We start from the raw sequence: 26,950 nt of genomic DNA, 5'->3' as shown, positions 1-26,950 counted from the left end.
TGGCGGCATTCAAGAGAATCCGGAAGGTCTAAACCTTGTCTGTGGTATTCTGAGTAGGATTCAATGATTGAATGACTGTGACGAGCTTCAAACTCGCGATTGCCGGGCGTAGTGACAGACGCAAAAGGATAGTAAATCCTATTCCAGCATGATCGAGAATCGACCGATGAATAGCCGTGCCGTGACAGGGTGCGTTGACCATTTTCACTGAGAGGATAGGATGAAGCCATTGACAAGGGTGATGCCTCCAGACGATTAGCCGTGCCGTGACAGGGCATTTGGATCATTTTCCCGAGAGAAGACCGAAAGTAGCCATTGACAATGGTGATGTATCACATAAAGCCAGCCATGGAAAGGAGTAAGACTGATTGGATGAAGATAGCAGGAAAGCAGAGGTTCAGAGGAACGAAAGCATCTCTATTCACTTATCTGAAATTCTCACCAATGAATTACATAAGTATTTCTATCCTTTATTATTTATCTTTTAATTATCTAATCCAATCACATTTAACCCTACCTGACTGAGATTTGCAAGGTGACCATAGCTTGCTTCATACCAACAATCTCCGTGGGATTCGACCCTTACTCACGTAAGGTATTACTTGGACGACCCAGTGCACTTGCTGGTTAGTTGTGCGAAGTTGTGAACCATGGTATTGGCATCATGTTTTTGGCACCATTACCAGGGAAAGAAAGAGCGATGAATTTTACATAATTAAAGTGTAATCACAATTTCCGCGCACCATAAACGTTGGCGCAAACGTTGCCATGCTTCAGGGGTGCTTTTGCTTGTTCTTGTGGCGCCAACATTTGACCTCAAGTTTGAGGCAAACGTTAGCACAAACGTTGCTTCTTATGGGTGAAGAATCTTCAAGCCAACGTTTGACCTCAAGTTTGAGGCAAACGTTGGCGCAAACTTGGTGTGCCTCCAGGGTGTGGTTGCTCTCTTCCTCACATTTGAGTCCAAGTTTAAGGCAAACTTGAGCTCAAACGTGAGTGCTTCTTCTTGCCCCTTGCTATCCCCTTTTCTTCAACTTTCTTCCAAGCTTTATTCCACCTATCATCAATCAACAATTGCATCAAATCTATGCCATAATCATGAGAGTTATTCTTTTTTTTGTCATCTAAGCAATTATGGCACAAAACTCATGAAAATGCATCAATTCATCCATGGTTGATTGAATCTAAGGAAACATGAAATTCCACCCAAATGGCTTACTTGTGGCCCAAGAAAGTGCATAAAACCTATTGAAAATCAAAGAAAAAGACTAGTAAAACTAGGCTAGGATGACTTGTCATCACAACACCAAACTTAAAGCTTGCTTGTCCCCAAGCAAGAAAAGAATTATTAAGAAGAATGAAAGGGAAGTAAATGTTTCTGCTAGCGTAGTATTATTGGTAGCTCATGGAGTTTTATGCTGATATGTAACTACTCACTTCTTATTGATATCTAGGCATAGAAAGTCTCCTCCAAGCATCACTTAACACACTGCTATGACCTCTCATTATTTATTTGTTCTTGATGTTTGTTTCTCTTTATTTTCCTTTTCGGTAACATTCAGCTCAGTGTCATATGTGCAGCAATTCTTTTTCTTTTACTTTATTTGTGCTCAACACATTATTCACTATAAACACTTGGCTTACATTTCTCTTAGAACATTGATGCCCAGCACCTCTTTGGGTTACTAAATGTCTTGTAGCTAGGTTGCTCTTGATAGTGGATTTTCAGTTGATAATCCCGGGTTAGTTAACCCAAGTTACCAAGTGTTGATGCACTCCAAAGAACTTAATAATCCAAGCAGATCCTAGTACAAAGACACCACAGGCATATATTCTAAGGTTCAAGCTATTGGTGTCCAGCTTTATTCTTTCCTCTTTTTATTTTTCTTGCTGCCATACTTAGCTCTCTCTCTCTCTCTCTTTTTTTTTTCTTTTTATTCCTACTTGTTTTTCTTTTTAACCAAGGACTTTTATTTTTGAGATTCATAGACAATGAGCTACTTTCTACTTAAAAGGAGAACATTCTAGTCCTTTTATTCACTAAAAGTGAGCTACCACACAATCACACATACATACCACCATTTACTATTATTGTACTTCCAGCTAACAAAGACTATCTTACTTCATGTTCCAAACATTTCTTTTATTGAATTAAAAAGATACAGGGGACAAAGCATGCATTTAGTTAAGTGAAAGTAAACACGCAAGCACACACTTAGACTAGCTTACTTATTGCAAAAAGTGATTCTACTTGTACTAGATGAACACTTTAGCAAGACATAAATCAAAGCATTTCTCAACAGCAAGAGTTAAGTCTAGATACAACCTATTGGTTTGCAGTTCTTTTGTCCTTCCTTCTGTTGTGCCCCTTTTGAGTTATGATGCATAATGTCTTCAAATGGTGGTTAGTTCCCTGCACAATTCTCAAAAGTTGCTTGCTTCTCAAGCCCTTAGGTGACTGGTTAGTATGCATGAATTGAGTGTGGCTTTTGGATTTAATTTGGTGTGGGAACACCAAACTTAATTCCTTGCCACTGTCTCTAATGCAACAGGTTGTCCACTTATGAATTCTTTTGGCCTTGCTAAAGGTTATGGAACCAAAACTAAAAAGCAATTAAATGGTTGAATAATTCGTCTGATTTCTTGGAGCTAGCATTATGCAGGAGGTGAGAGTATGCTTTTAAATGAGATTTTGGTGGAACACCAAACTTAGAATCCTTCATTCTCCCTTAAATTGTTTTGGTGTGCAACACCAAACTTAGCTCTTTGCAATACATACTTAATTATTCAACATTTTTATTGAAAAAGCTATGAAAAGAAAACTACCTCAGGTTGGGTTGCCTCCCAACAAGCGCTTCTTTATTGTCATTAGCTTGACATCGATCCCCTTAGGGTGGTTGATGACTGAAATGTCGCAGCTTATCCCCCCTGACAGTGATCCTCTTCTTTGTTCCTTGATGTTCAATTTCAGCATGCTCTAATGAGAGTATTTTGTTCACAGTATAGTAATCATCAGTCTGTTGGCTTGCTCCCAACTGTTGATAGACCAATTGCACTTTGTCACCTTTGGAAAGCCCTTCTGTTGGAATTTTTTTGTTCTTCCAACCCTTTTTGATTCTGTTTTTGTTTTTCTTCCCTCCTTTTATTGATCCCTCTTCTTTGACAACAGGCTTCCTCTTGAGATTTCTTTTCTTAGTTGCCAATATTACAATGTCCTCTTGAACTTCTTCATTATTTTGCATAGTCTCTTTCTCTTTTTGACCTGCTGTATCATCTATCTCTTGCTTGGGAGGGCAGCTGTTGTTTGTCTTGTTAATTCCCTCCTTCCATTGCAGATTCTCTTTGTCAGTTTCTGTACCATCCTTCTTTCCATTACTGAACTGTGTTTCTGGCAGTACACTCAGAGTGACACTTTCATCATGCATCCTGAGGGTTAATTCTCCTTGCTCTATGTCTATGATGGCCCTAGCAGTGGCCAAGAACGGTCTTCCCAGTATAATGGAGTCACCCTCATCCTAATCTGAATCTGAGATCACAAAATCTGCCGGAAAGATGAATCTGTCTACCTTGACTAGAAGGTTCTCAATCATACCCGTGGGACATATCACTGACTTGTCCACCAATTCTAGAGACATTTGTACTGGTTTCACCTCTTTTATGCTTAGCTTTTTCACTAGAGAGGCAGGCATTAGATTGATACTAGCTCCTAAGTCACACATCGCCTTGTTGATGGTCATACTACCAATGGCGCAGGGTAGAAAGAAGCTTCCAGGGTCTTTGAGTTTAGGAGGAAGTCCCTTCTGGATTAGTGCTCTGCATTCCTCAGTAAGCAGTACAATTTCATTAACTTGCCAACTCCTCTTCTTGTTGATAAGTTCTTTCAAGAACTTAGCATACAGGGGCATTTGCTCAAGTGCTTCAGCTAAGGGAATGTTTATCTCCAGTTTCTTGAAAGTCTCAAGGAACTTATGGAAGTGTTGGTTCTTAGTCTCTTTGCTGAACCTTTGAGGATAGGGCAATGGAGGTGTAAAGTTCTTCTCCACTTGCTGCTGTCCTGGAACCAGCTCTCCCTTTTGCAAAGTGGTTGGTTGGTCTTCTTTCTTTCTTGGCTTCTCAGTGATCTTGTTTGGCATCACATCTTGATTATTGGCTTCCTCTGCGTGTGTTGGCTTTTCCTCCTCTATTGGCCTCTTGCTACTCTCCACTTGCTTCTTTGTAATATCATTGTTACTCATCAATATTCTCTCACTTCTTAACTGTATCGCCTTGCACTCTTTCTTAGGATTTGGAATTGTGTCACTTGGCAGGGAACTTGATGGTCTCTCTGTTGCAAGGTGTTTAGAGAGCAGACCAATTTGCCTCTCCATATTCTTTATGGAGGCTTCTTGGTTCTTGGCTATCATTTCTTAGTGTTTCCACATTTTGTCTATCAAGGTTTCCAGGTTAGTGATTCTTTGAGATTCTGGTGATGTTTGTGGTTGGTTGTGAGATGTGGATGGTGGATGGTAGGCATTTTGGTTGGTGGGTTGGTTATTGGATGGATAATGGTTGGAGTTGGGGTAGTTATTTTGGGGTTTTCTGTAAGGATTTTGGTTAGTTTGCTGCTGGTTGTGGTTTTGGTTGTTTCTTGAAGCATTTTGATTTGAATTCCTCTGCCATGGTTGTTGGTTTTGGTTGTGATTGTCTCCCCACCTAAGGTTTGGGTGGTTTTTCCATGAAGGGTTGTAAGTATCACCATAGACTTCATTTGGTCCAGAATTTTGGTTGTGCATATACTGGACTTGTTCTTGCTGTTGCTCCTCTTGAGTTTCTTCATTTTGCCCCCATGTGGATGATGGTTGGCTTGTGTTGACTGCTGCAACTTGGAGGCTATCAATCCTCTTGGCCATTTGCTCAAATTGTTGTTGAATTTGCTGCTGCATCATTTTGTTTTGAGCTAGGATTGAGTCCACTCTTTCCAACTCCATCACTCCTTTCCTTTGTGATGGTTGGCGTTGCCTTTGGTGAGCAAAGAAATACTGGTTGTTGGCCACTATATCAATGAGATTTTGGGCTTCCTCTATAGTTTTCATTAGTTGTAAAGAGCCTCCTGCTGAATAATCCAAAGCCTCTTGAGATTTCAACGTCAAGCCTTCATAGAAATTCTGCAATCTGTCCCACTCACTGAACATTCCGGGTGGGCACTTCCTGATTAGAGCTTTGTATCGTTTCCATACCTCATACAAGGGTTCAGCATCCATTTGTGTGAATGTTTGTACTTCAGTCTTTAATCTAATAACTCTTTGAGGTGGGTAAAACTTGGCAAGGAACTTGGTTACTAGATCATCCCAATTGTTGATGCTGTCTCTTGGGAAGGATTCCAACCATTGAGTGGCTTTGTCTCTGAGAGAAAATGGAAATAGCAGTAGCTTGTAACTGTCAGGGTGCACACCATTGGTTTTGACAGTGTCACAAATCCTCAAGAAGGTAGACAAGTGTTGGTTAGGGTCTTCAAGTGGTCCTCCTCCATAAGAACAATTGTTTTGAACCAAAGTGATGAGTTGTGGCTTTAGTTCAAAGTTATTTACATTAACATTTGGGGTGAGAATGCTACTCCCACAATGTCTAGGATTTGCAAATGTGTAGGAAGCCAAAACTCTTCTCTGTGGTGGATTATTGTTGTTGTTGGCTGTTCCTTCTGGTGGATTTGTTAAGTGTTCCTCCATATCTTGGAATTCTTCTTCTGAGTCCTCTTCTCCAACAATGTTTTTCCCTCTTTCAGCTCTTCTTAATCTCCTGAGGGTTCTTTCGTCTTGTTCGCAAAAAGTGGGTATAACTCTCCTTGTACCTGACATACAACCAAAGCATAAGAATCACACAACACCAGAGAGGCAATAACACTTCAATCCATTGCTGAAGTGAAATGTTAGTTGGCTTAAGCAAAAATTCAAACAGTTAGCGTGTTAGTCAAAAGTTAAAGAAACAGAAAAGAAAAAGTGCTTGATATAGATCTCCACTTCACTTAATCATTGACAATCTATTTCAAACCCCGGCAACGGCGCCAAAAACTTGATGTGTGGAAAACGATCCAACACAAAACTCACCGGCAAGTGTACCAGGTCCCATCAAGTAATAATAACTCACGTGAGTGAGGTCGATCCCACAGGGATTGAAGGATTGAGCAATTTTAGTTTAGTGATTGATTTAGTCAAGCGAATAAGAGTTTATTTGAGTGATTTGTAATTGACAGAAGCTAAATTGCATGAATTGTAAAGGGAGAGGGATAGATTGCAGGAAATTAAAGAGCAAAAAAAGTAAATAAGCTGAATCTTAAAGAACAAGTAATGTAAATTGCAGAAACTTAGATTGCAAGAAATATAAATGACTGAATCTTAAAGTGCAAGAAATGTAAATTGCTTGAATTATAAAGGGGTTGGGAGTTGGATTTGCAGAAATTAAATAAGGAAAAGTAAATTGCAACAAGCAGGGAAGTAAAAGATGAATTTAATTGCAGTAGATCTCAAACAGACAATGTAAATTGGCTTGAAGAAGCGTTCAACAGAAGAATTAAAAGGAAATTTCAGATCTCAGGGGTCAAGAGACTAGAAAACTAAGTCTAGATCTCACTACCTTTCTTGATCCAATTCAGAAATCAATTGCAACAAATTAAAGATCAAAATAGTAGGAAAAATTGAATTTAAATTTCAATCCTCCAATAGTGCAGTGAAAGAAACAAAAAGAGATCTCAAGGTGAGATTGAGACAGAATTTCCTCAACTCTCAACACCCAAGACTCAAGCAAGAATTGCAGTAAAGGAAACAAGAAAACCAAAGAGGAAGAGAATTGAATTCTCCTCCCAGATCCAAGTTACAGTAAGTAAAATCCTCCAAGAGGTGTAAATTCAAAAGTAAAAGATGACGTTTTCCCTAAATCAAACTAACTTCTATTTATACACTTTCTTCTAATGGTTTTGGAGCCTTGAATTTGGGCCTTTGGTCTTGATGGAATTGGGTTGATAATAGCCTCTGTTGATTTCTCTTGGTGTTGGGAAGAAGTCCACTTGTGAACCGGGCCATGAACCATTCACGTTTGAGTCAACGTTTGAGGCAAACGTTGACTCAAACATCTTCGTGAAACCAATTATGCAGCTCGGCCACTTGCTGTCATCCACGTTTGAGCCAACGTTTGAGGTCAAACGTGAGCTCAAACGTGGCTCCTCCCATGCATTTCTTTTGGCCAATGTTTGGCATAACGTTTGAGGCAAACGTTGGCGCAAACGTGGCTCAATTAAACCATCAAACAGGGGTGCTCTTCCATGCTAAAAGGTGGCCAATGTTTGACCTCACGTTTGAGGTAAATGTTGGCGCAAACGTTGCCATGCTTCAGGGGTGCTTTTGCTTGTTCTTGTGGCGCCAACGTTTGACCTCAAGTTTGAGGCAAACGTTGGCGCAAACGTTGCTTCTTATGGGTGAAGAATCTTCAAGCCAACGTTTGACCTCAAGTTTGAGGCAAACATTGGCGCAAAGTTGGTGTGCCTCCAGGGTGTGGTTGCTCTCTTCCTCACGTTTGAGTCCAAGTTTAAGGCAAACTTGAGCTCAAACGTGAGTGCTTCTTCTTGCCCCTTGCTATCCCCTTTTCTTCAACCTTCTTCCAAGCTTTATTCCACCTATCATCAATCAACAATTGCATCAAAGCTATGCCATAATCATGAGAGTTATTCTTTTTCTTGTCATCTAAGCAATTATGGCACAAAACTCATGAAAATGCATCAATTCATCCATGGTTGATTAAATCTAAGGAAACATGAAATTTCACCCAAATGGCTTACTTGTGGCCCAAGAAAGTGCATAAAACCTATTGAAAATCAAAGAAAAAGACTAGTAAAACTAGGCTAGGATGACTTGCCATCAATAGTAACAGTGCCCAGTGATGTAGGATATAAGACCCCGGGACACCAAAGGTAATCCTAGCTCCATATCCATCACAAGATTCAAACTTAAGCATTCTAAATCAAATAAGCATAATATAAACCTTATCATAAATAAACCAGGTAATCTATCTTAAGGGATTTCTATTCTAACTAAACACTGCTGTCCCACAGCCTTCACCAACCTATCCTCCATGCGATCCCATCGCCACCGCCTTCCAAACCTCCTCAATCCCAGTAGAAAGCACAATTAATAACAATGCAAGAAATTCACAAGTAAAAGCATACAAGGCAAGTAGATCAAGTAAGCAAATAGTCATGTTATTCAATTAGGCATACAATTACAAGTCGGCAAAGCAAACAAGCAGATAGAAAATGCATATAATGAATGCCTGCCCTACTGGCTGTGATATCACATTGTCGGTTCAACTGCCAACCCGACACATTTCCATGGAGACGTCGCCCTTCGAATTTCTCATATGGGAACTCCCGAGATATAGTGCCCGGATCACTGTCCAGGTACCGGCGCCTGCACGCCTATAGATCCGAAGGGATGCGAGCGGGATACTCTTGCCTCAGACCTCACATCTCAACGTAAGCGGGATTAACTACTGTCCTTACGCCGCCGCCGCTACCACGACAGGCGGGATTAACCACCGTCCCTATCGGGCGCAAAGTGTCTCATAATCTCAGTAAAAACATTATTTCAGTGGTTTTCAAAAGGCATTTTCAGTATACAGAGATCCATCATCTCAATCCGAGTCCTCGACTCATCTCAACCACTGTCCATTCATAACTCAGTTTCCACTTATCAAAAGTTCATCATTCCTCATCTCATATATCCATCACCCTTCACCTAACGTCAAACCGTTCTCAGCACGCCAGAAACCTAGGCCTCCGTTTTCTAATTTATCATAAAATCATGTACGAGAATCCTTAAGTCATATCACATGTTCTATTACTCAAAACTAGGCCCAAAAGTCTTAAAATGGTGTTATAGAAGCTTACAACCTTGTTGGGAAGGTAGAATATTTGAAAAACAAGTAAAATTTGAGAAACAGGACGTGTGCGGCCGCACAGAGGTGTGCGTGCGCACGCCCAGGAAAATTTTTAAAAGTGTGCGTACACACAGGGGTGTGCGTACGCACAGGTGTCAAAACTAAAAAGGTCTGTTCACTTGCACAACCTGTGCCAGCGCCCCCAACAGACTGGCCTTCCCGACGTGTGCGTCCGCATAGACCTGTGCGTCCGCACAGGTTGAAATTTTTCCTTAGATATGTGCGCGCACAAGCTGTGCTAGCGCTGCAAATAGAATTTACTTCCCTGCTTGTGCGTGTGAACAGGTGTGTGCATCCGCACAGGTCAAAATTTTTACAGGGTGTACGCTCGTACATATCAGAAATCCTGAAATTCTGCAACTTTGCAGAATTTCATATTTTTAATACGAACTTTGAATGATCATAACTTCCTCTACAAAATTCCAAATTTCACAAACTTTATATCGATGTAAAGGGTTTTCAAAGATCTTTAATTCTAAATAAATTTCAATCAGTTTCGAAAACTGAGACAAAAGTTATGATCGAGCAAAGTTTGCCAAAAATCCCATTTTACCAAAAGCCACAATTTACCAAATTTTCAGAATTCTCAAACCACCTCCAACAAAAACAACATCAACCTCCCATTTACAGCACAACTAGCCTCTTGGGTCAAAATTCACCACTTACCACATATTTTCATCACATTTCACTATTCTCCAACGATAAATACCAATCATGCAATATCACAATAAATCTCCATTCAACTCTTCAAACTACATAACCATATCATTAACATTAATTTCAAATATATCTTAACATTAGCAATCATCATACCTTCACCTCAATAATCATCACACCGTCATAAATCATCATATATTAACATTTCAAACAACTCATCAACCATTATAATTCAAACTTATCCTATAGGTCACTAGCCTAAGTGTCCATCAATATTACATACTACATAGAGGAAACTGAAACCATACCTTGGCCAATTTCCTTTATGCACCAAAAACCCAAACGAGCACAAGCTATCCTTTCCAACACAATCCAAGCTTTCAACTCCACTCCAATAAGCACAATTAGGTTCCAAAAGCTCCCAAAGCCACAATAATCAAACTATATGCATACAATTCACCTCAAATCAACCTAGGGTTCCAATTAAGCATAAATTCACAAGGATTTAATGGCTCTTACCTCTTCCAATAGATTTGGATGTCAAAACCCAAGGCTAAGCAAGGCTTAGAGCAAACCTAAACATCCAAAATCATAAAAACTCATTTAACCCCAAAGCCCTAGGAACCGAAACTTTGGAGAGAAAAATAGAAGGGATTTCGTGGTTACCTCCCCAGTTTCTTGTATGGATTTTGTAGAGCTCTTCATGAGGAATGCGTAGCCGCAAACAGTGCAGCGATCGGAGCTCTCTAGCTCAAGATATGAGCTTTGGAAGTTTGAGATGAATAGTGCTCAATCTCTTCTCCTCTCCTTTTTTTCTTATTTCTGATGTGTGTGTTATGAGTGTTGTGTGGTGAGTTGGTTCACTTAATGAATCCTTTTATATGTTGGGCTTGGGTCCAACTTGGACTCGGTCCAACCCATTAGCGTTTTTAGCCCGTTTGGCCCAACTTCGGGCCAATCATTTAAAATTAACGCCCAGTTTTTTCATGTCTAACATTTTTCTAAGGTTTTTGCCGGTTTTCACTTTTTCTCATGCGGTACCGGGCAGACTTGAACCGGTTCAACTATCGGTTCGCAGTTTTTCACGTTTTTTCGCAGAAAGTATATTTTCTGACGCAGAAAAATCCACTGAGTCCAAAAATCACCTTTAAATCCTCAAATTCTCTCTCTAACTTTTCAGAATCTAATTTGGGCAATTAATCACTTAATTAACCGATTGATTAGTCACGGTTCTTACATGCATCACCACCCTTCATCACCACCCTTCATCACCTTTTTCTTCCTTTGTTGAGTAATGAGGTTGTACATATCCTTTTGGTTGAATGACAAGTTTGCATATCCACCTTTTTGAGCAGCCAAGTATCCCAAGATGTGACAGGTCATGATGCCTATGTCGTGCAAATTCTTCGCCTGAGCTTCATCTGAGACACTGAATGTGTGATACTCAGGCATCATGCTAACGTCGAGTGGATCAACTAATCCATGAGAGTGCTCTTCGTAGTACGAAACAACCTTCCATTTATGAATTTTTCTATCTAGTCTTGAACGAATTCTTGCACGGCAACAACTTCGAGTTAGGGGTCGGTGGTCCCTGATTCTTTCGTCCTTTTCAACCTCTTCCTTTCTTGAGCCTGCCCGATTGCAAATAATTTGGCGCATAATTAGGCAACCCTAGCTATCGCGTCTGACTTCATCCAACCTCACAGCGAAACCATGCAGCATTGCATAAGTCTTGTAGAATCGATAAACAGCATCCTCATTTGAAAACTCAAGTTGTAAGATATCTTCTCGTGACAGCTCTGCTATCCTCTTATCTTGAGGCCTATCTTCATCAACCTCTGAATCATCGTCTAAAAACTCTAGTTCGTCTCCTCTTGGGAACTCCTTGTCGGAGTGTGTTCCAAACAAATCGCTATCCGGCGGCTCCATCTCCCAAAAATCAACATACACCTATAATTTATAAAAAAAAACTAACACATCAACATACAATTAACATTTCACAAATATGTAGACTAGAACCATCACCATTAATTCACATCAAATACAGCAACACCCTTAAAAAACTCAAGATTTTAATACAATCCATCCAATTGTATTTACTTTTATGTCCCCCATTTGGTTGACTAGCTTCTTTGTATCTTAAAGACCTAAGCAGACATTCTTATTCTTACTTAGAATATGCTTTTGCTTGCAATGTATGTATATTCAGATTGTAATTTTTCTCCAATTGCTAAATAGTATCCATCAAGTTTGTTAGACTAGATTATGCAAATAGCTGGCACGTTCTTTCTAAAATTGATCCTATTAAAAGGTTGATTTACATTACATTGGTTGTGAAGTAATGCAAATAAATTGTCCTTCATTTTTTTCCATACTACATAAAAGAAAAAAAAGGGTATATCACTGTGTATTTAGGAGCATGTTTTAGTGTTTCTCTAAGAATGATGTTGAAACCTCCGAGGTAAATGGAAAGATCAAAATTATAAGATCAAGTCAATGAAGTCACCCAAAAAAGGATAACTATAACAACAAGAAAAGATCAAAGTAATCAAAATTTTCAGGAATGAAAAAGGAGGTTTTTTTTGTGACTAATGATCAAGGGAGGTTTTACTAATAAACTTAACATTTAAAAACATATTTTTTCCCAACTTCCAGTGTTGAATGAAACTGAGGGTTTACCAAAAAACTAGCTAATTGATAAAAAAAAATTGGTACAAGAAGCTAGCCACAAGAACGTGCAAAAAATGGTTCAGAATAAGAACATATATTTAGATTAATTTTTTTAAAAATGTGCATCAATGATTTCATCACTTCATAATTTCATTTGTCATTATTTGTACAAAGTAGAAATGACATTCTCACCAAAGATAAATTGAAGGAGATGTATGTAACAATGAAAACATGTGGTAGTAATACTTGTACCTGACCAGAACGATGTCACGCACATTATGTTTATAGAAACAACATAGATAATAAATATTAGAAATTGATCCAAATGAGGCGTATAAAGGAAGACAACACTAAGTTGGATGCATTTTAATCTAATGTTTAGGAATCATGAGGGCATGCACAAGGAAAAGCATTCAGCTTCTTTTTATTTTTAGCTGGCTACTACCCATTTTTATCTGCTTCATAATCATTCAATAGATATACATAATTAATATCATACAATTTCTTAAGGCCTTCTCTACTTCATGACTTCTATTTCACTTCTTTCGAAGGAAACGAGCAAAGTAAAAATTAGATTAGAAAGTTAGCAGCACACTTAAATAAAATAGAAATAATTCAGATTAAGTAAATACTTTTAGGAGATTATACACCAAAGGTAAAGCAGTTACCATCGTCTTCCATATGAAACTGAAAGTGAAAGGGGCATTGCAAGTAACAGAAGAACACTAGCAAATAGGGACATTACAAGAAGATAAATTAAAAAAAACAAAACAAAATACAACACCAACAATAACACAACATCCGCAACTATAACAAGATGAAAGGTTCAGAAAAATAAGACAACAACATCCAATGTGTTTTTTATCAAAATTAAAGCTACTCTTGTTCTAATTACCTATTTCAATTCCAATTAACTCAGTTCAGAACAAAATTAAAAGGCATAAAGCAAACAAAAGGATAGAACAAAAACCTAATTGTAGAAGTAAGTTGGGTAATTTACATAAAGGGTAATTTACATGTTGTTTCAAAAATGTTTATCTAAATTCAATATATTAACATGCACTTGTGAAAATCATACAGTGATTATAGAGAGGTTTTGGCTTTTTGTTGCTAGAATTAATTTCAATTTGTGCTTTCTGTCCCTTCTACTTGAACTTTGATTCACCTCCAAGAACCACTACATTATTTCGAACAATTTGGCTCTGAATTCCACCTGTTAACATACAGAGCTAAGTAAAGTATTGAGAGAAAACAAAATTGCTATTAATAATTGAAACAGAAAAACTTTGAAATTACATAAACGCATCCACAAAAATATCTTATCTATTTTTTTCCGTCCAACCAAACATTTCCTTAGGAGGAAAGAAAAAAGTACTATCAGTTTAGCATGTCCTTATTTGATCAAGAGTTCTACAAATATTTGACTTTTCACTTGGATACCTTATAGTGGCTTAGTCATCTTTTCATGGCAGTGCTTCTAATAAAAATAAACAGAGCAAGGTGGCATCTATTTCTTTTCATATTTCTAATTCTGCCCATTCAATTAACCTAGAACACTGAAATCATATGGATAAAACTGGTTTAAAAATATGTTCATATAAGCAAACGCAGTTAATTAGGTGATTTAATTTAGATGTCATAGTAATGTCACGTTTAGGGTTTTACCATAAGATAATGTCATGCTAGCCACTAAGAAAATGTGTATTGATAATAGACATCATTCCTTAAATAAGACCACAAAATTACTGTTCATCTGTTCCGTGAAAGAGACAATTTTGTCCTCTAATCTGTCAGTCAGAATTGGTTGCCAACTAACAAAAAGTTCTTATCAAGAAACATGAAACTAAAACCAGGATAAGGCCTTGAACAAAATCAAAAGAAGCCCATGAAAAATGAAATAATGCTATTTGTGTTCCGTATGAGTTCAAAGAGATTGTCACAATAAATTATTTATACAAAATTTTAAGCAACCAGATACAGAACATCACATCTTATTAGAATATTAATCACTACTTTATGCAAAATAAGCTGATGGGCAATAAGTCAATAACAAGTTAAGAAAGTGGAATAACATTACGAAATTGAATTGTTTGACTTAATGATGGTTTGAAACTTTCAGCCAGTCAATAAGAGTGCTATGCTCATATTTATTAAGATGTTTAGGAAGACAAATCTTCAAATGGATTTTTCCTTTTCCTTGACTCCTGACTTTTATCTGCCACTGAAACTGAATTTTCTAATTCATCAACACAAAGAAAACCCACAAAGTCTTCCTTTTCTTCAGTTTGCTTGAACACTTAATTAAAATAGAAATAATTCAAATTAAGTAAATACTTTTAGGAGATTATACACCAAAACTAAATCAGTAACCATCCTCTTCCATATGAAAGTAAAAGTGAAAGGACCATTGCAAGTAACAAAAGAACACCAGCAAACAGAGGCATTACAAGAAGATAAATTAAAAACAAAACAAAACACCAACAATAACACAACATCAGCAACTATAATAAGATGAAAAGTTCAGAAAAAAAAAAAAACACAACAACATCTAAGGTGTTTCTAATCAAAATTAGAGCTACTCTTGTTCTAATTACCTATTTCAATTCCAATTAACTCAATTCAGAACAAAATTAAAGGACATAAAGCAAAGAAAATGATAGAACAAAACCTATTTCCAAAAGTAAGGAGGTTGCAGCGAGAGCCGCGATAACAACACCACCACCCATTGCGACGGTACTTGAACGAGTCGTTAAGGGATGATGAAAGGAAGAAATATGTTCCGAGCGAAAGGGCAGCAGATGCTTCTTCTCTCGACAGTGACAGTGACGACGACGGCGAAGTTTAGCAGGAATAAATTTGAGTATGAAGGAACAATGAAAGGGAGGAAACGTTCTTCACTCAACAGGGGAAGTGCTCTTCAATTGAAGGGTGGAACAAATCAAATTAAAACTGATTTGGTAAAAAACATAAATTTCCTTTTTAATATTTACAAAAATTATATAATCATTCATCTTATAAAAATATTTAATTATAAAATATTCCTACTTTAGTTAAGATATTAACTCTTGTTGGGTTAAATTAACTCAAACTAAAATTAAATATCCAATTAAAATGTGTCACGTCATAAGAAATAATTTACATATTGATTTAGAGGGAGTTAGGTAGAATTCACCAATATATAACATAATATTATCTTATTAAATTATTAATAGTTTCCGAGGAAAAAACCTAATACATCACTAATAAGTAGTATTCATCAACATACATCTATCTGTCCCTATATCAGGTATATCATTAAAATTTTAATAAAATGAAAGACAAATAGACAATGATACTTGACAGATCTTCTTGTGTTCTTCACTTGATTAATATTTTGCTATAGTGGCCTCCAAATTTTGCTGAGCATTATTTGCAGCTTGCAAATAAAAATGGATTCAAATATATCTTTAATATTTTATTTTCTTGTATTCCACTATAAATTTAAAATTTTATACTGCAATTTGATTATATTCATTTAAAACAATATCTTAAATTATTAGTTCCTAATAATTTCTGTTTAGATCAAAATTCTCTAAAATAAAAAATTAATCACTCTTAAATTAAGATAATATAATTTATATATAAATTAATTTATATCAGTCCTTATTAAAAAAATTAATCTATAAATTATTATAACTTAAACTTTCAAAATAAATGATTGCATCATGCATTCATTGATTTAAAGTCTTTAATCTTGAATCCTGAATTATTATACGTTATATTTTGTTGCAAAATTTTTGCAACTCTACAGTTTAAAACCATTGACCTATCCAACAATGAGAGGGAATCTTTTATAATTTTCTGAATATAAACGATAATTTAATTTTATGTAGTTTGCTAGTAGCCTTGCCGAAGAATAACATGGATCTATTTAAGATAATAAATAACGCTAAATAACGCGTGGTTAGCTCATAAATTCACACAAATTTGAATTTTTTCTTGTGCATGCAACAACCTTTTAATCAGCAACAAATCTTTAAATAGAATTTTTAGTACCACAATAAATTAATCGTTAACTTGTCGAATTGAAAAAATACTGTGAAAAATCAGTAATAATTATAATGATGTATTTATTATATTTAATATTATATCTTTATTTCGGTATAAATTAATGAATATAAACAAAAAGAAAACAGAAAAAATTATTATTACTTATGATTTTCAAATTATAGCCTCCAAACATTTTTTAAGATAAAAAAAAAAACAATGAAAAGTACTAACCTAATTATATGCTTCCTTCACCCAAGTAAACGTTTTGGGAAAGAACTAGAATGGAGAACAATAATGAGGTTTCAAAGGCAAAAATGATGGAGCAAGAAATAATGAGAGGGCGTGACATGGCAAACCAGTTACTTCAAGTTGTTGTTGATAGTAGAAATGAAGAAGAAATTGAAAAGTCAACGGTGATGCCTTATGCTGAAGATGCTGTGCGCAAAGTTCTCAGATCATTCACAAACACACTCTTGCTATTGAACAATGAAGACACAAGAGAAAGTAGTTGCAACAGCAACAACAAGAAGAAGAAGAGTAGTTCCAGCAATAAAAGTCAAAAAGGGTGCCACAAGAGAAAGTAAGAATCATATATTCATACATGATACTTTTCTAGATCTAGCTAGCTAGCTAGCTATATGATTATTCTGTGTGTTTTAATTTGTGGGTTTGATTATATTGATGTTAGGAACACATTTTAAGTCAAATCTTGTGTAGGGAATAGATAGACACTTAGTCACTGAAGATTTCTAATTAATCCTCCACTGAAAAGCAAGTCTAGAGTCTACTATATATCCATTCTATCTGGTCAGTAATTAAGGATCCAATCATCCTAAATTACAGTCCGAATTTCATTTTCTAGGTTAAACTAGAGACCAATTTGTCCATTTCATGAAAATTGATTATTTCCTGCCTCTAAGTCTCCATTGTTACCAAAAACTCCATTTCTAGATGAGAAGTTTCTTCTTTTCTTTTTTCTTTTTTCTAAAGGCAATTTTAGTGATCTAATTGTTATAAATTAGTTCTGAAAAAAAAAAAAAAAAAAAAACTTAAACCTATAAAAAACTTACGTGAATTATTATATATTTTATTTACATATTCTTTCGTGTAAATTTTTTTTTTCGACTTATGTAAATTTTACATGAATTTTACTATTTATAGTCTAACAGATAAAATAATTATATGTCTGTCAAATAAAATGATGATAGTCTAACAACTACCTTTTAGAATTACTACCATTTTAGACTGATCTCATTTACGACTATCATAACAATCATTACTGTTATATGTAGCAGCAATAATAATTCAAAATTACTGCAACATATTCGTGATATATCAGTGATATCAAATGCTACTGATGATATAATTGGATCTTAATAACAGTAAATCATGATTGTCACCAAACTAGTTGCAAAGATAAAATATTGGGTATCAACAATATATCATAGTTTCTATGTTGCAGGTATGCATTTATTGCAGCATTTCCCTACATATGTTGCAGAAAGGGATTAATGCTTTTGCTGAGTTAAGTCTCGTTTGCTGACTTAATTGCTAGCAATATATATACCTATTATTGGCATAATTTAACCTGAATAACAAGTTAGGATGTCACTTATTAAGAATAAATGTTATATTTCATTGGAAAATATGCAATTTCTTATATTATGGTTTCGGATTAATTCATTGCTGGGTTAAATTTATCATCACTATTGTTGATTCCAAGTTCTCCGTTTCAGATATTTCAATCCCACAAACACTAATCGAGGAACCAATTATTGTACACCAATTGTAATATTGTTATTTGGGTTTTGGTTTTGGTTTTGAAATTGAAAGTACATATAATTATAAAAGAAATTAAGGGTTTTCTAATTAATAATTAATTGGAATTTTTGTCAAGTGAAGATCAGTTGCACCAAGCTGGCAGACTGACAGCTCAATTCTGTGTGAGGATGGCCATGCATGGAGAAAGTACGGACAGAAGAAGACCATCAATTCCAATTACCTCAGGTATTCTTTCTTTTTTTTTTTTAGAAATAAAGAAGAATCCAATTTTAAATTTTAAATTTTGATATTATATCAAAAAATTATTATGAATAATGTTATATGATTAAAAAAAGATATTTTATACTAAAATTTTAATTTTAATTTTTAAATTTTATATAATAATATAAAATTAAAATATTAATATAAAATATTAATTAATATTAATAAAAATTATTGAATTTTTTTAAGATTTTAAATTAATAAATTATTCAACCACATGATTTTTAATCACAATTGTATTCGTCGCTGTAAGTATGTTTTGCGTCATTTGCGATTTCAATAGTTACTATATTCTATATATTCATTACCCCAAAAAAAAAAGTTACTATATAGTCTCAGTAGAAAGCTAATAAAAAAAATGGGCCAATTTCAGTTAATAACTAATTATTGAGCTACAAGTGTGCTCACTCAACGTTTAATTTTTGAAATTATTCTTTTGTCTTTTTTATTTATTTATCTTATTTTTTTTCTCAAAACTACAATTTCATTTTTCACCACCAGCCATCTATCACCCGCAGCTGCTGATTGTCACCTTCTTGTTGTTGTCAGTTGCTATATGTTGTTGCTTTTTAACTCGATTTAAATCATAAATTTTAAATTCTTAATTGGCTTTATTTTAATTCACTTCCAATTTGTTTTAAACTTGAATTTTAAATATTTATTTATTTTTAGTTTAGAATGTTTCTTTCTTATTTTTTAATTGTTAGTTAATTTTTAAATTAATTAACTTATTTAATATTAACTTACTACACTTTTTTATTGTCATATAAATATATGGCAGTACTATAATGCCACAAAAGTATTACAATTATAACGACACGATCAAACTCCTTTAAAATAAAAAAATTAATAAAATAATAAAATAAGAAATTAATTATTCTTAAATTAAGATAATAAAATTAATTATGATAAAAATTATAAATTTAATAATAATTAATTTTTTAATTTATGATTTTACCATTTTTTTATTTTAAAAAATTTAAATTCATAAGTGTAATTTTAAAAATCATACCCACCAAATCAAATTTTGCATCCATACATCTTTCTACAACTTGAAAAAGAATGTGTGCAGGAGCTACTACAAGTGCAGCTACAAGAATGAAAAAGATTGCAAAGCCATCAAACATGTTCAGAGAATCCAAGAGGATCCTCCATTATACCGTACAACCTATTATGGCCATCACACTTGCAAATGCTCTCTCATCACTTACCCACACACAAGACTAGAACCTGCTTCTTCTTTTGAATCTTCTATGTTACTATCCTTTAGTAGTGATCACAATACCAATAATACCCTTCCAGTAATAACCAAACAAGAAGCACAACCTTTTCCTTCGTCATCAACAAAACAAGAGCCCATGGAAGTAGTGGTTTCTAATGACCGTATTGACCACAACCAATCTTCCTCATCAAATGACTACGATCTCTTAAGTGATTATGAACTTTATTTCAATTATTAGAGGCATCTTGTGTCTTAATTAAGTAATCATTTGGATTTTGATATGATAAGTTTATATTGTCTTAATAAGCCTCCTACTCAGTGAAATCAATTTTCCAGTGATGAAGGGGTATGTATTGACTTCCCATTTAAGGAGAGAGAAGTTATATTTGAATTTAATTTGTACAAAAGTTTGATATAATTTATGTTGGATCAATATAGTGATTTAGATATCGCAAATTCGTAATCCATATTTGCTACTAATTTTAAATTTAAATAATATAATTTAAAAGAAAAGAAAATTATATAAATTTGAATTCAAGGGTTTTGGTCAAACATTACTTATATAATTTATACTAAAAAATTAAAATTTTTAGAATACATACAATTATTACTTATTCTAACGGTTAGAGATATAAAAAAAATTTTTTCATTAGCTTAAATTTTTAAAAAAAATAATTTTATAACGATTACATTAATGCAATTTGCAACATCTCATAAACAATAATATTGAAGATTATTTTTCACTTAATAACTCTCCATACATTTTCTCAATTTAATTAACTGCTAACTCATCAAAATCATTACCTCTACTACATGCTTAAATTATAAAGAACCAAATTCATAGCATTTAATAGTATATATAAAAGTACGACATATATATTTATTAATTTACAATATTAAAAATACAAATCATCAAATTAATCTCTTAAAAAAGAAAGAGAACAACATATTTATAAGGAGAAAAGAGACAAGTCTAACGAACAGTGATGATAGCAAACCACACAACATAAGAGATTTCAGCCTAGTTCACGCAATCTTTGGAGAATGTTAATGGTAGTTGACACTGGCGGAGAAGGCTGTCGGAGGTGATTTGAAAGAGAAAGAGAGAGAGAGGATAGTTTGAAAATGTAGGGAAAAAGAATGTGTTTTAATTTTAGGACAAACTTATCATTGAATTTATTGGTGGATAAATTTGACGGTAATATAATGGGAGTTATCAAAATGCAACGTTCATTAATTGAATTTGTCAATGCATTCAATGCTAAATTTTGCGTTTTTGTTCTCTATTTTCTCTCTAATTATTATTGGTAAATTCACCATCGAAAAGATAAATCTTTTGATAATATTTTGACATGATGAATTTAATGGCAGATTCGTCAAAAAATTCAATAATAAAATTGCCGCTAATGTTCGACAATAAATTTAACAGTATTAAACGTTTTTTTTGTAGTGTATCATAATACCCATAACACATAAATAGTTATGTTTTTAATATTGGTTTTATCTCAAAGTTTTTTGAGATTTTTTCTAGAGGAGTGCTAGGGAGCAGCAATTTTTGTGATTTGTAGCTATTAAATAGCTATCAATGATGATTTTAATGGTGTGAGATTTCATCCAATGGTGTGAGATTACTCACTTTTCTTTTGCTGGTTACATACTAGCCAAAATTTAATAAAGTTGCTGGCTCACTAGACTTTTCCTTTTTTTTATTTGTTTTATACTAAATTCTTTTTAGAGTCAATAAAAAATAAAATTCTCAACTTTAAAGCTATACAAAAAATATTTTATAAAATAACTTCTTTAAAAAATTTAAATTAATAAAAAAAATCATAAATTTTTCAGTTCAACTAGGTATCCTTTAAAAGTTGTACAATATTCAATTTTTTATTACAATAATTAAAAAAAAGTAAACAAACACATCTAAAAATTATAAATAGATTTAGTGTCTTTTAAAATTAAATATACATTCAAAATACAAACTAAATAAATTGAAATTTAAATTTTAAATTTTAATTTTAAATTTCTGTTTCAGATTTAATATATTTAATTATTAATATATTACAATTTAAATACGCATCCAAAAATCAAATTAGTTAAAATTCAAAATTTTAATTTTAAAATTCTAAAATAAATCTTAAACCATCTAATTATTAATTAATACCATACAAAATCCTGAAGGAAACAGAACAGTCATATTCACCGCACATCATAATTATCAGAAACGTACTTTTTTCTGAATATTTCTTTCTCCAATGAATTTCCCACCGTATATATGATTGCTACCTTGTTTTTTCTAGTCACAAAATATAATTCTTCCATCTTTTTTCTGGTGATCTATTTTTATCTAATTCTTTGTGTTGCATTAAAAAGGAATAATATAATTTGTTAAAATATATACACACTATAGCAACTCAACTTTATTGTGCACTCAATAAGTTCTTGCCTCATAACTATCATTGAGTTATATTTTGATTATTTTCTCGCGTCTTTAATATGTCTTCTTCTTCCTCGTCGCCGTTTGTCCGCATCAGCGTCGCCGTTCAATCGCGGCGAAAACGTACCTAAAGTTTGGATGGATTTCTGCTCATAGAGTTTTTCTTTGCGCATTCTCTGATACCATTGCTTTTTTTTTATTATTCTGTATATATATAAGTTTTTTTACATGAGTTTTGGATGTGTTGATAAAATATTTAGAGTGCATTCTTATAATTTTAGATGTGTTTATGTTGTTTATTATGTTCTTATGTACATATATAAATTTTTTTACATGAGTTTTGGATGTGTTGATAAAATATTTAGAGTGCATTCTTACAATTTTGGATGTGTATTTGAGTTTAATTTTGTCTGTGTTCAATATATAATAATTTAGAACTATAATGACAATAATTTAGATGTGTTAATACATAATTTTGAATGTGTTTATGTTATTTATTTAATTTAGATATATTTTTTACATGAGTTTTGAATTAAAAAAAATTAAAGTTAGTTTAATTAATTTTAAAAACTTTACTGTTTTTTTAAAAATTAGTACACGAAAAATTGTTGAAAGTTTTATGGTTAGTTTACAAAAAATCAATATATTGCGAGTGGTTACAAATTTTACGGTAATAAATATTAAAAATAAGAATAATTTCTTAAAAGTAGAAAATATAATTAATTAAAAAATTAAAATAATAAAATATTAAATTTAAAGACGGAATAAAAACGAAATTTTATTATACAAATATCATTTTCCTAAATTTTTATATATCTATCCTCCTCAGCCTTACATCAATAGAATAAGTCTTTCTTTTTAATCGAAAGATCACCGATATTGAAAACAAAATATAGTATGATATGCTAGAAACAACATAATAAAAGCAATGAACCAATATAGATTAATCTAAAATATTGCGGTGAATTGATAGTAGATTGGAAGTTACGAGTGAGTAGTACAACAAATTACATAAATATTACTCATGTGATTTGAATGTAAATAGTAGTTTAATCTTAACAATTTAAATCAATACAATAGTTATAAATATATTTTTATATTCTTATATAAAAATTTTATTCTCGTAATTAATATATATGGCTATAAACATTACATTAAATTTTTTAATATCAAAATTTTAATATTAATTCTTTAGTTTTTAACGAATAAAATGATTATTTTTAGCGAATTTTAATAAATTATTAATCGCCGTTTAGAATTTAAAAGGCTATAAAAAAACACTTTTGTTTTTCAGGAATTTAAACTAAAACAAAATTTAAATTGTTACTTTTATTAGTTTTATTTTTAATATTTTATTTAAATACAAATAAAAAAGATTTATTAATATTTATGTTTTAAGATTATTATGTGATTATTAGCCGATGCATATAGAAATAAGATATATCTAATATCTTATAAAAAAAATTATATTATACAACTATAAATAAATTAATTATTTATTTAATTATTTTACCATAATAAATTTGATTATTTTAGTAATTGATTAGTTGAAAAATGTGTGAATCAATTCATATATAAAATATGTATTGATATATAATGACTAATTTAATTACTAACTTTTATATATATAATATTTTTGTAATTTTATAGCAATACTTGCAAAATCAGCTAATAATACATTAAAATATAAATGCTTTACTCTTTGCACAAATTAGAAATGAATGAATTTTTCTATTTAAATAAAAAAATCATAATTTAAATGGTTTAATTCTTTCACAGTTTTATATTCGACTAGTCGTTACTTATTCTTTTGATGTGATGCTTTTTTTTAAGTTAATTCTATATCCAATAAATAAAGCAGCCTCTTTAATTAATAATTAACTGATCATAGGCAATTAGGCATAGTGATAGCCCTAGGGTGCCAGTTGTCTCGTTAACAATGTTATTGTAATACAGCGCAACCCTTTTTTATTTTGCGGATAACAACATAATACATTTGGAAAAACCTGATTAATTAATTATGGATAGAGGTAGCTCTCGTCACATATTGAGGCACCCTACGTAAGCATCATGACGTCACTCGAAGCATATTCTTTGTAGATCCGTCGTTGGAGCCCGCAAAACTTACTTTATGGACTATCGCATTTGCACCTGTCTCGACTCTCGAGATTTCAAATTTAAAAAAGATATATTTAAATAAAATAAATAATTAAATAATTTAATTTTCAATTTTAGTAATTATTAACAAGATTTTGAAAGGTTTAGTTAGTTTATTGTTTTTTATAATTTTACTAAATTTTTAATTAGATTTTTATATTTGTTTTAATTAGATTTTTATATTATATTATTTTTAAATTTTAATTTTGTAATTAGATCATTTTATATTAAAAATTTTAAAATTAACAGAATATTTTTTTAAAATATGTGCAATCAAATATCTAATTAAATTTTTAATTATAAATATCTTCAATTTGCGAAGAATTATTCTATTAATTTTAATATTTTTGACATGAAAATGACTTAATTATAAGACTAAAAATAGTATAAGAATCGAACCTAATTAAAAAAAAAAATATAAAAATTTAATACTTAAAAATTTGATGAAATTATAAAAATTAATATAGTAATTAAACTATTTTAAAATATGAGTAGGTTATTGAACTGAAAAAATAAAAAATTTAAAAGGTTCAGTCGAATAGAATCATATATAATAAAATATATATAAAATTATTAATTAAATTTTTAATTAATTTTTCTAATAAAAAATTAGATTGATTCAATTGTTTATTAATTTTACCGGTTTTTTAATTTAATCGATTTTTTTCAACTCTTTGTTTGAGTAAATTAGACTACTTAAAAGATTAATTCTTGATTAACTCGTTCAAATCCACCATTTCAATCCAGTTTTTAGAATCATAAATAGTAAAAGAATCATCTAAAAAATGAATTATTATGTCATCAATTTTGTTCTCCCCTACAACTAGTCTTATTGCAAATAAAACTCGATGGAGTTGAATATGAAGAGATTATTTTATTCAAATCAATCACCATCACAGTTAGTCGTCTAATAGTTATATTCGGATAAATAACAACTCTATTTTAACTAGTTATTTGTTCAATTTAAGTTTGAGATATTGGAAATATTAGAATAAGAATGATAGGAGTTTTGGATATAATATTTAGAGTTCAATACGTTTTTTGTCTTATAGTTTAGGTTGAAAATATTTGTTGTCTTTAATCTTTTTAATACAAAATTGTCTATAAAATTTAACATAATTTTTTATATTATTCTTTTGGACAGATTAATTTTTTAAATGACAAAAATATATCATATTTCTTCTCATCACCACCACCCTCACCTACTATCACTTCGTCACCATTTGCATAACCTCACTCACTATCATTTTATCATCTACTGTTTATAAATTCAACAAGATAACCTTCAACAACAACTTCAAATAAATCAAAACCAAAATAGCAATTCATCACTAAAATCATCATCGTTAACAAAAAACAAAAAAATCATCATCATCATTGTTAAAACAAACATTAACAAAAAAATTAGACATTAACAAAAATAACAAACATCTTATTTTTCCTCCAAATTCTTACTAAAACCAAAGAATCAAAGAAAGCAACAACAATCCATATTCGAAAATTAGAGTTTCTGACAAAGGGGAAGGGAGAAAAGGGAATTAGGGAATTAGGATTTCTCCGTTAGCTCACCCATGTTCTACAAGAGTCTAGACGGCGGAGAGAAGGAGAAGGGAGGACATGTGGCGGTGATGCTGGAAACGCGAGAAACACGACTACCGCCACCACCTCCCCGACGACAACGAGGAACACGAGGCAAGGGCGAGGGCCAAGCGCGTTGCGGCAAAGCAAGGGCACGAGTCGTGGTGCTGCGAGGGCAAGGGCGAGGTGCGGCGAGGCGAGGGTGAGGTGCAACGAGGGCGACGACGATGCTTTTTTTTTTTCCTTCTCTGAGTTTTTGCTTCTCTCTCTGAGTCTCTGCTTCTTTCTCTTCTGAAGGAGGGATGGAGATGATGACACTGAGGATATAATTGTTCGAAGAACAATTTTAAAACTAAGTTGAATCTTATAAACGAATTTGAATGTACAAAAAAATTGGGGACAAATAATTTTTTTAACCTAAATCTTAGAGAGCAAAATCGTACTTAACCCTAATATTTATAAGTAGCTAGGGACAGAGATATAAGAGGGACTGACCCTCTAGAACTTTAAAGATATATATATATATATATATATATATATATATATATATTTAAAGAAATAAAAAATATTATGTAATTTAATAATTTTATATGTATTATTTTTTATTATGTAATAGATTTATGTTTTAATTATTTAGTTTACTAATATTTTTCACTTAACAAATTTAATATCATATATTTAAGTATTTGTACTTTTCAAGTTAATTTCTACATTTAAAAATTGTTTTTTTTATTAATATTAAAATATTAAAATAATTAACATTTATATTATTAACTAGAATATTAATAATAACTTTTACAGGTATGTTTTAGTAATCATATTATATATTTTAGATATTTTTTTATAAAAATACTCAATTTTTTAGTTTATATTGTTAAACAAAAAAATTCCTTAAATTTTTCATCATAACTTATTTCATATATCATTTTATTTTAAAATTTATATCTTGTATTCTATAAAGATATTGTCTTTCAGATAATTAATAATTTATGATTTATTTTCGAAATTTAAAAAAAAAACTCATTTTAATTAATAAGATATGTGATAACTTCTTAACTAAACATATCACAAAATATTAAAATTTTGTAATTTTATAATATACTGATATTATTGTTGTCTTTTTTATGTAACTGTCACGTAAAAATAAAACTACAAAAAAATTTTATAAAATTATTTTTCTTTATATATTGATAAAC

General features: G+C 32.1%; 1 protein-coding gene and 1 pseudogene across 2 annotated transcripts in view; both read left to right on the top strand.

Moving 5' to 3' along the window:
* LOC107613410 (uncharacterized) overlaps nucleotides 1-12,800 on the top strand; it is a 121,454-nt pseudogene extending 108,654 nt beyond the window's left edge. Inside the window, exon 11 of the transcript XR_015896271.1 lies at nucleotides 12,674-12,800. The product of XR_015896271.1 is annotated as an uncharacterized LOC107613410 (transcript). The remainder of the gene's footprint in view (nucleotides 1-12,673) is intronic.
* Nucleotides 12,801-16,601: 3,801 nt separating this feature from the next.
* On the top strand, nucleotides 16,602-19,923 carry LOC107610879 (putative WRKY transcription factor 62). Its single transcript, XM_016312863.3, has 3 exons — nucleotides 16,602-16,900; nucleotides 18,223-18,327; nucleotides 19,436-19,923. Exons 1-3 carry the CDS (start codon nucleotides 16,602-16,604, stop codon nucleotides 19,821-19,823), a joined length of 792 nt encoding a protein of 263 aa, XP_016168349.2. The 3' UTR covers nucleotides 19,824-19,923.
* The last annotated feature ends 7,027 nt before the right edge of the window (nucleotides 19,924-26,950 follow it).

The sequence above is a fragment of the Arachis ipaensis genome, chromosome B8 (genome assembly GCF_059453495.1).
Source record: "Arachis ipaensis isolate K30076 ecotype BB chromosome B8, ASM5945349v1, whole genome shotgun sequence".
In the NCBI taxonomy this organism is placed as follows: Eukaryota; Viridiplantae; Streptophyta; class Magnoliopsida; order Fabales; family Fabaceae; genus Arachis; species Arachis ipaensis.
This window is presented reverse-complemented; position numbering and strand designations above follow the sequence as displayed.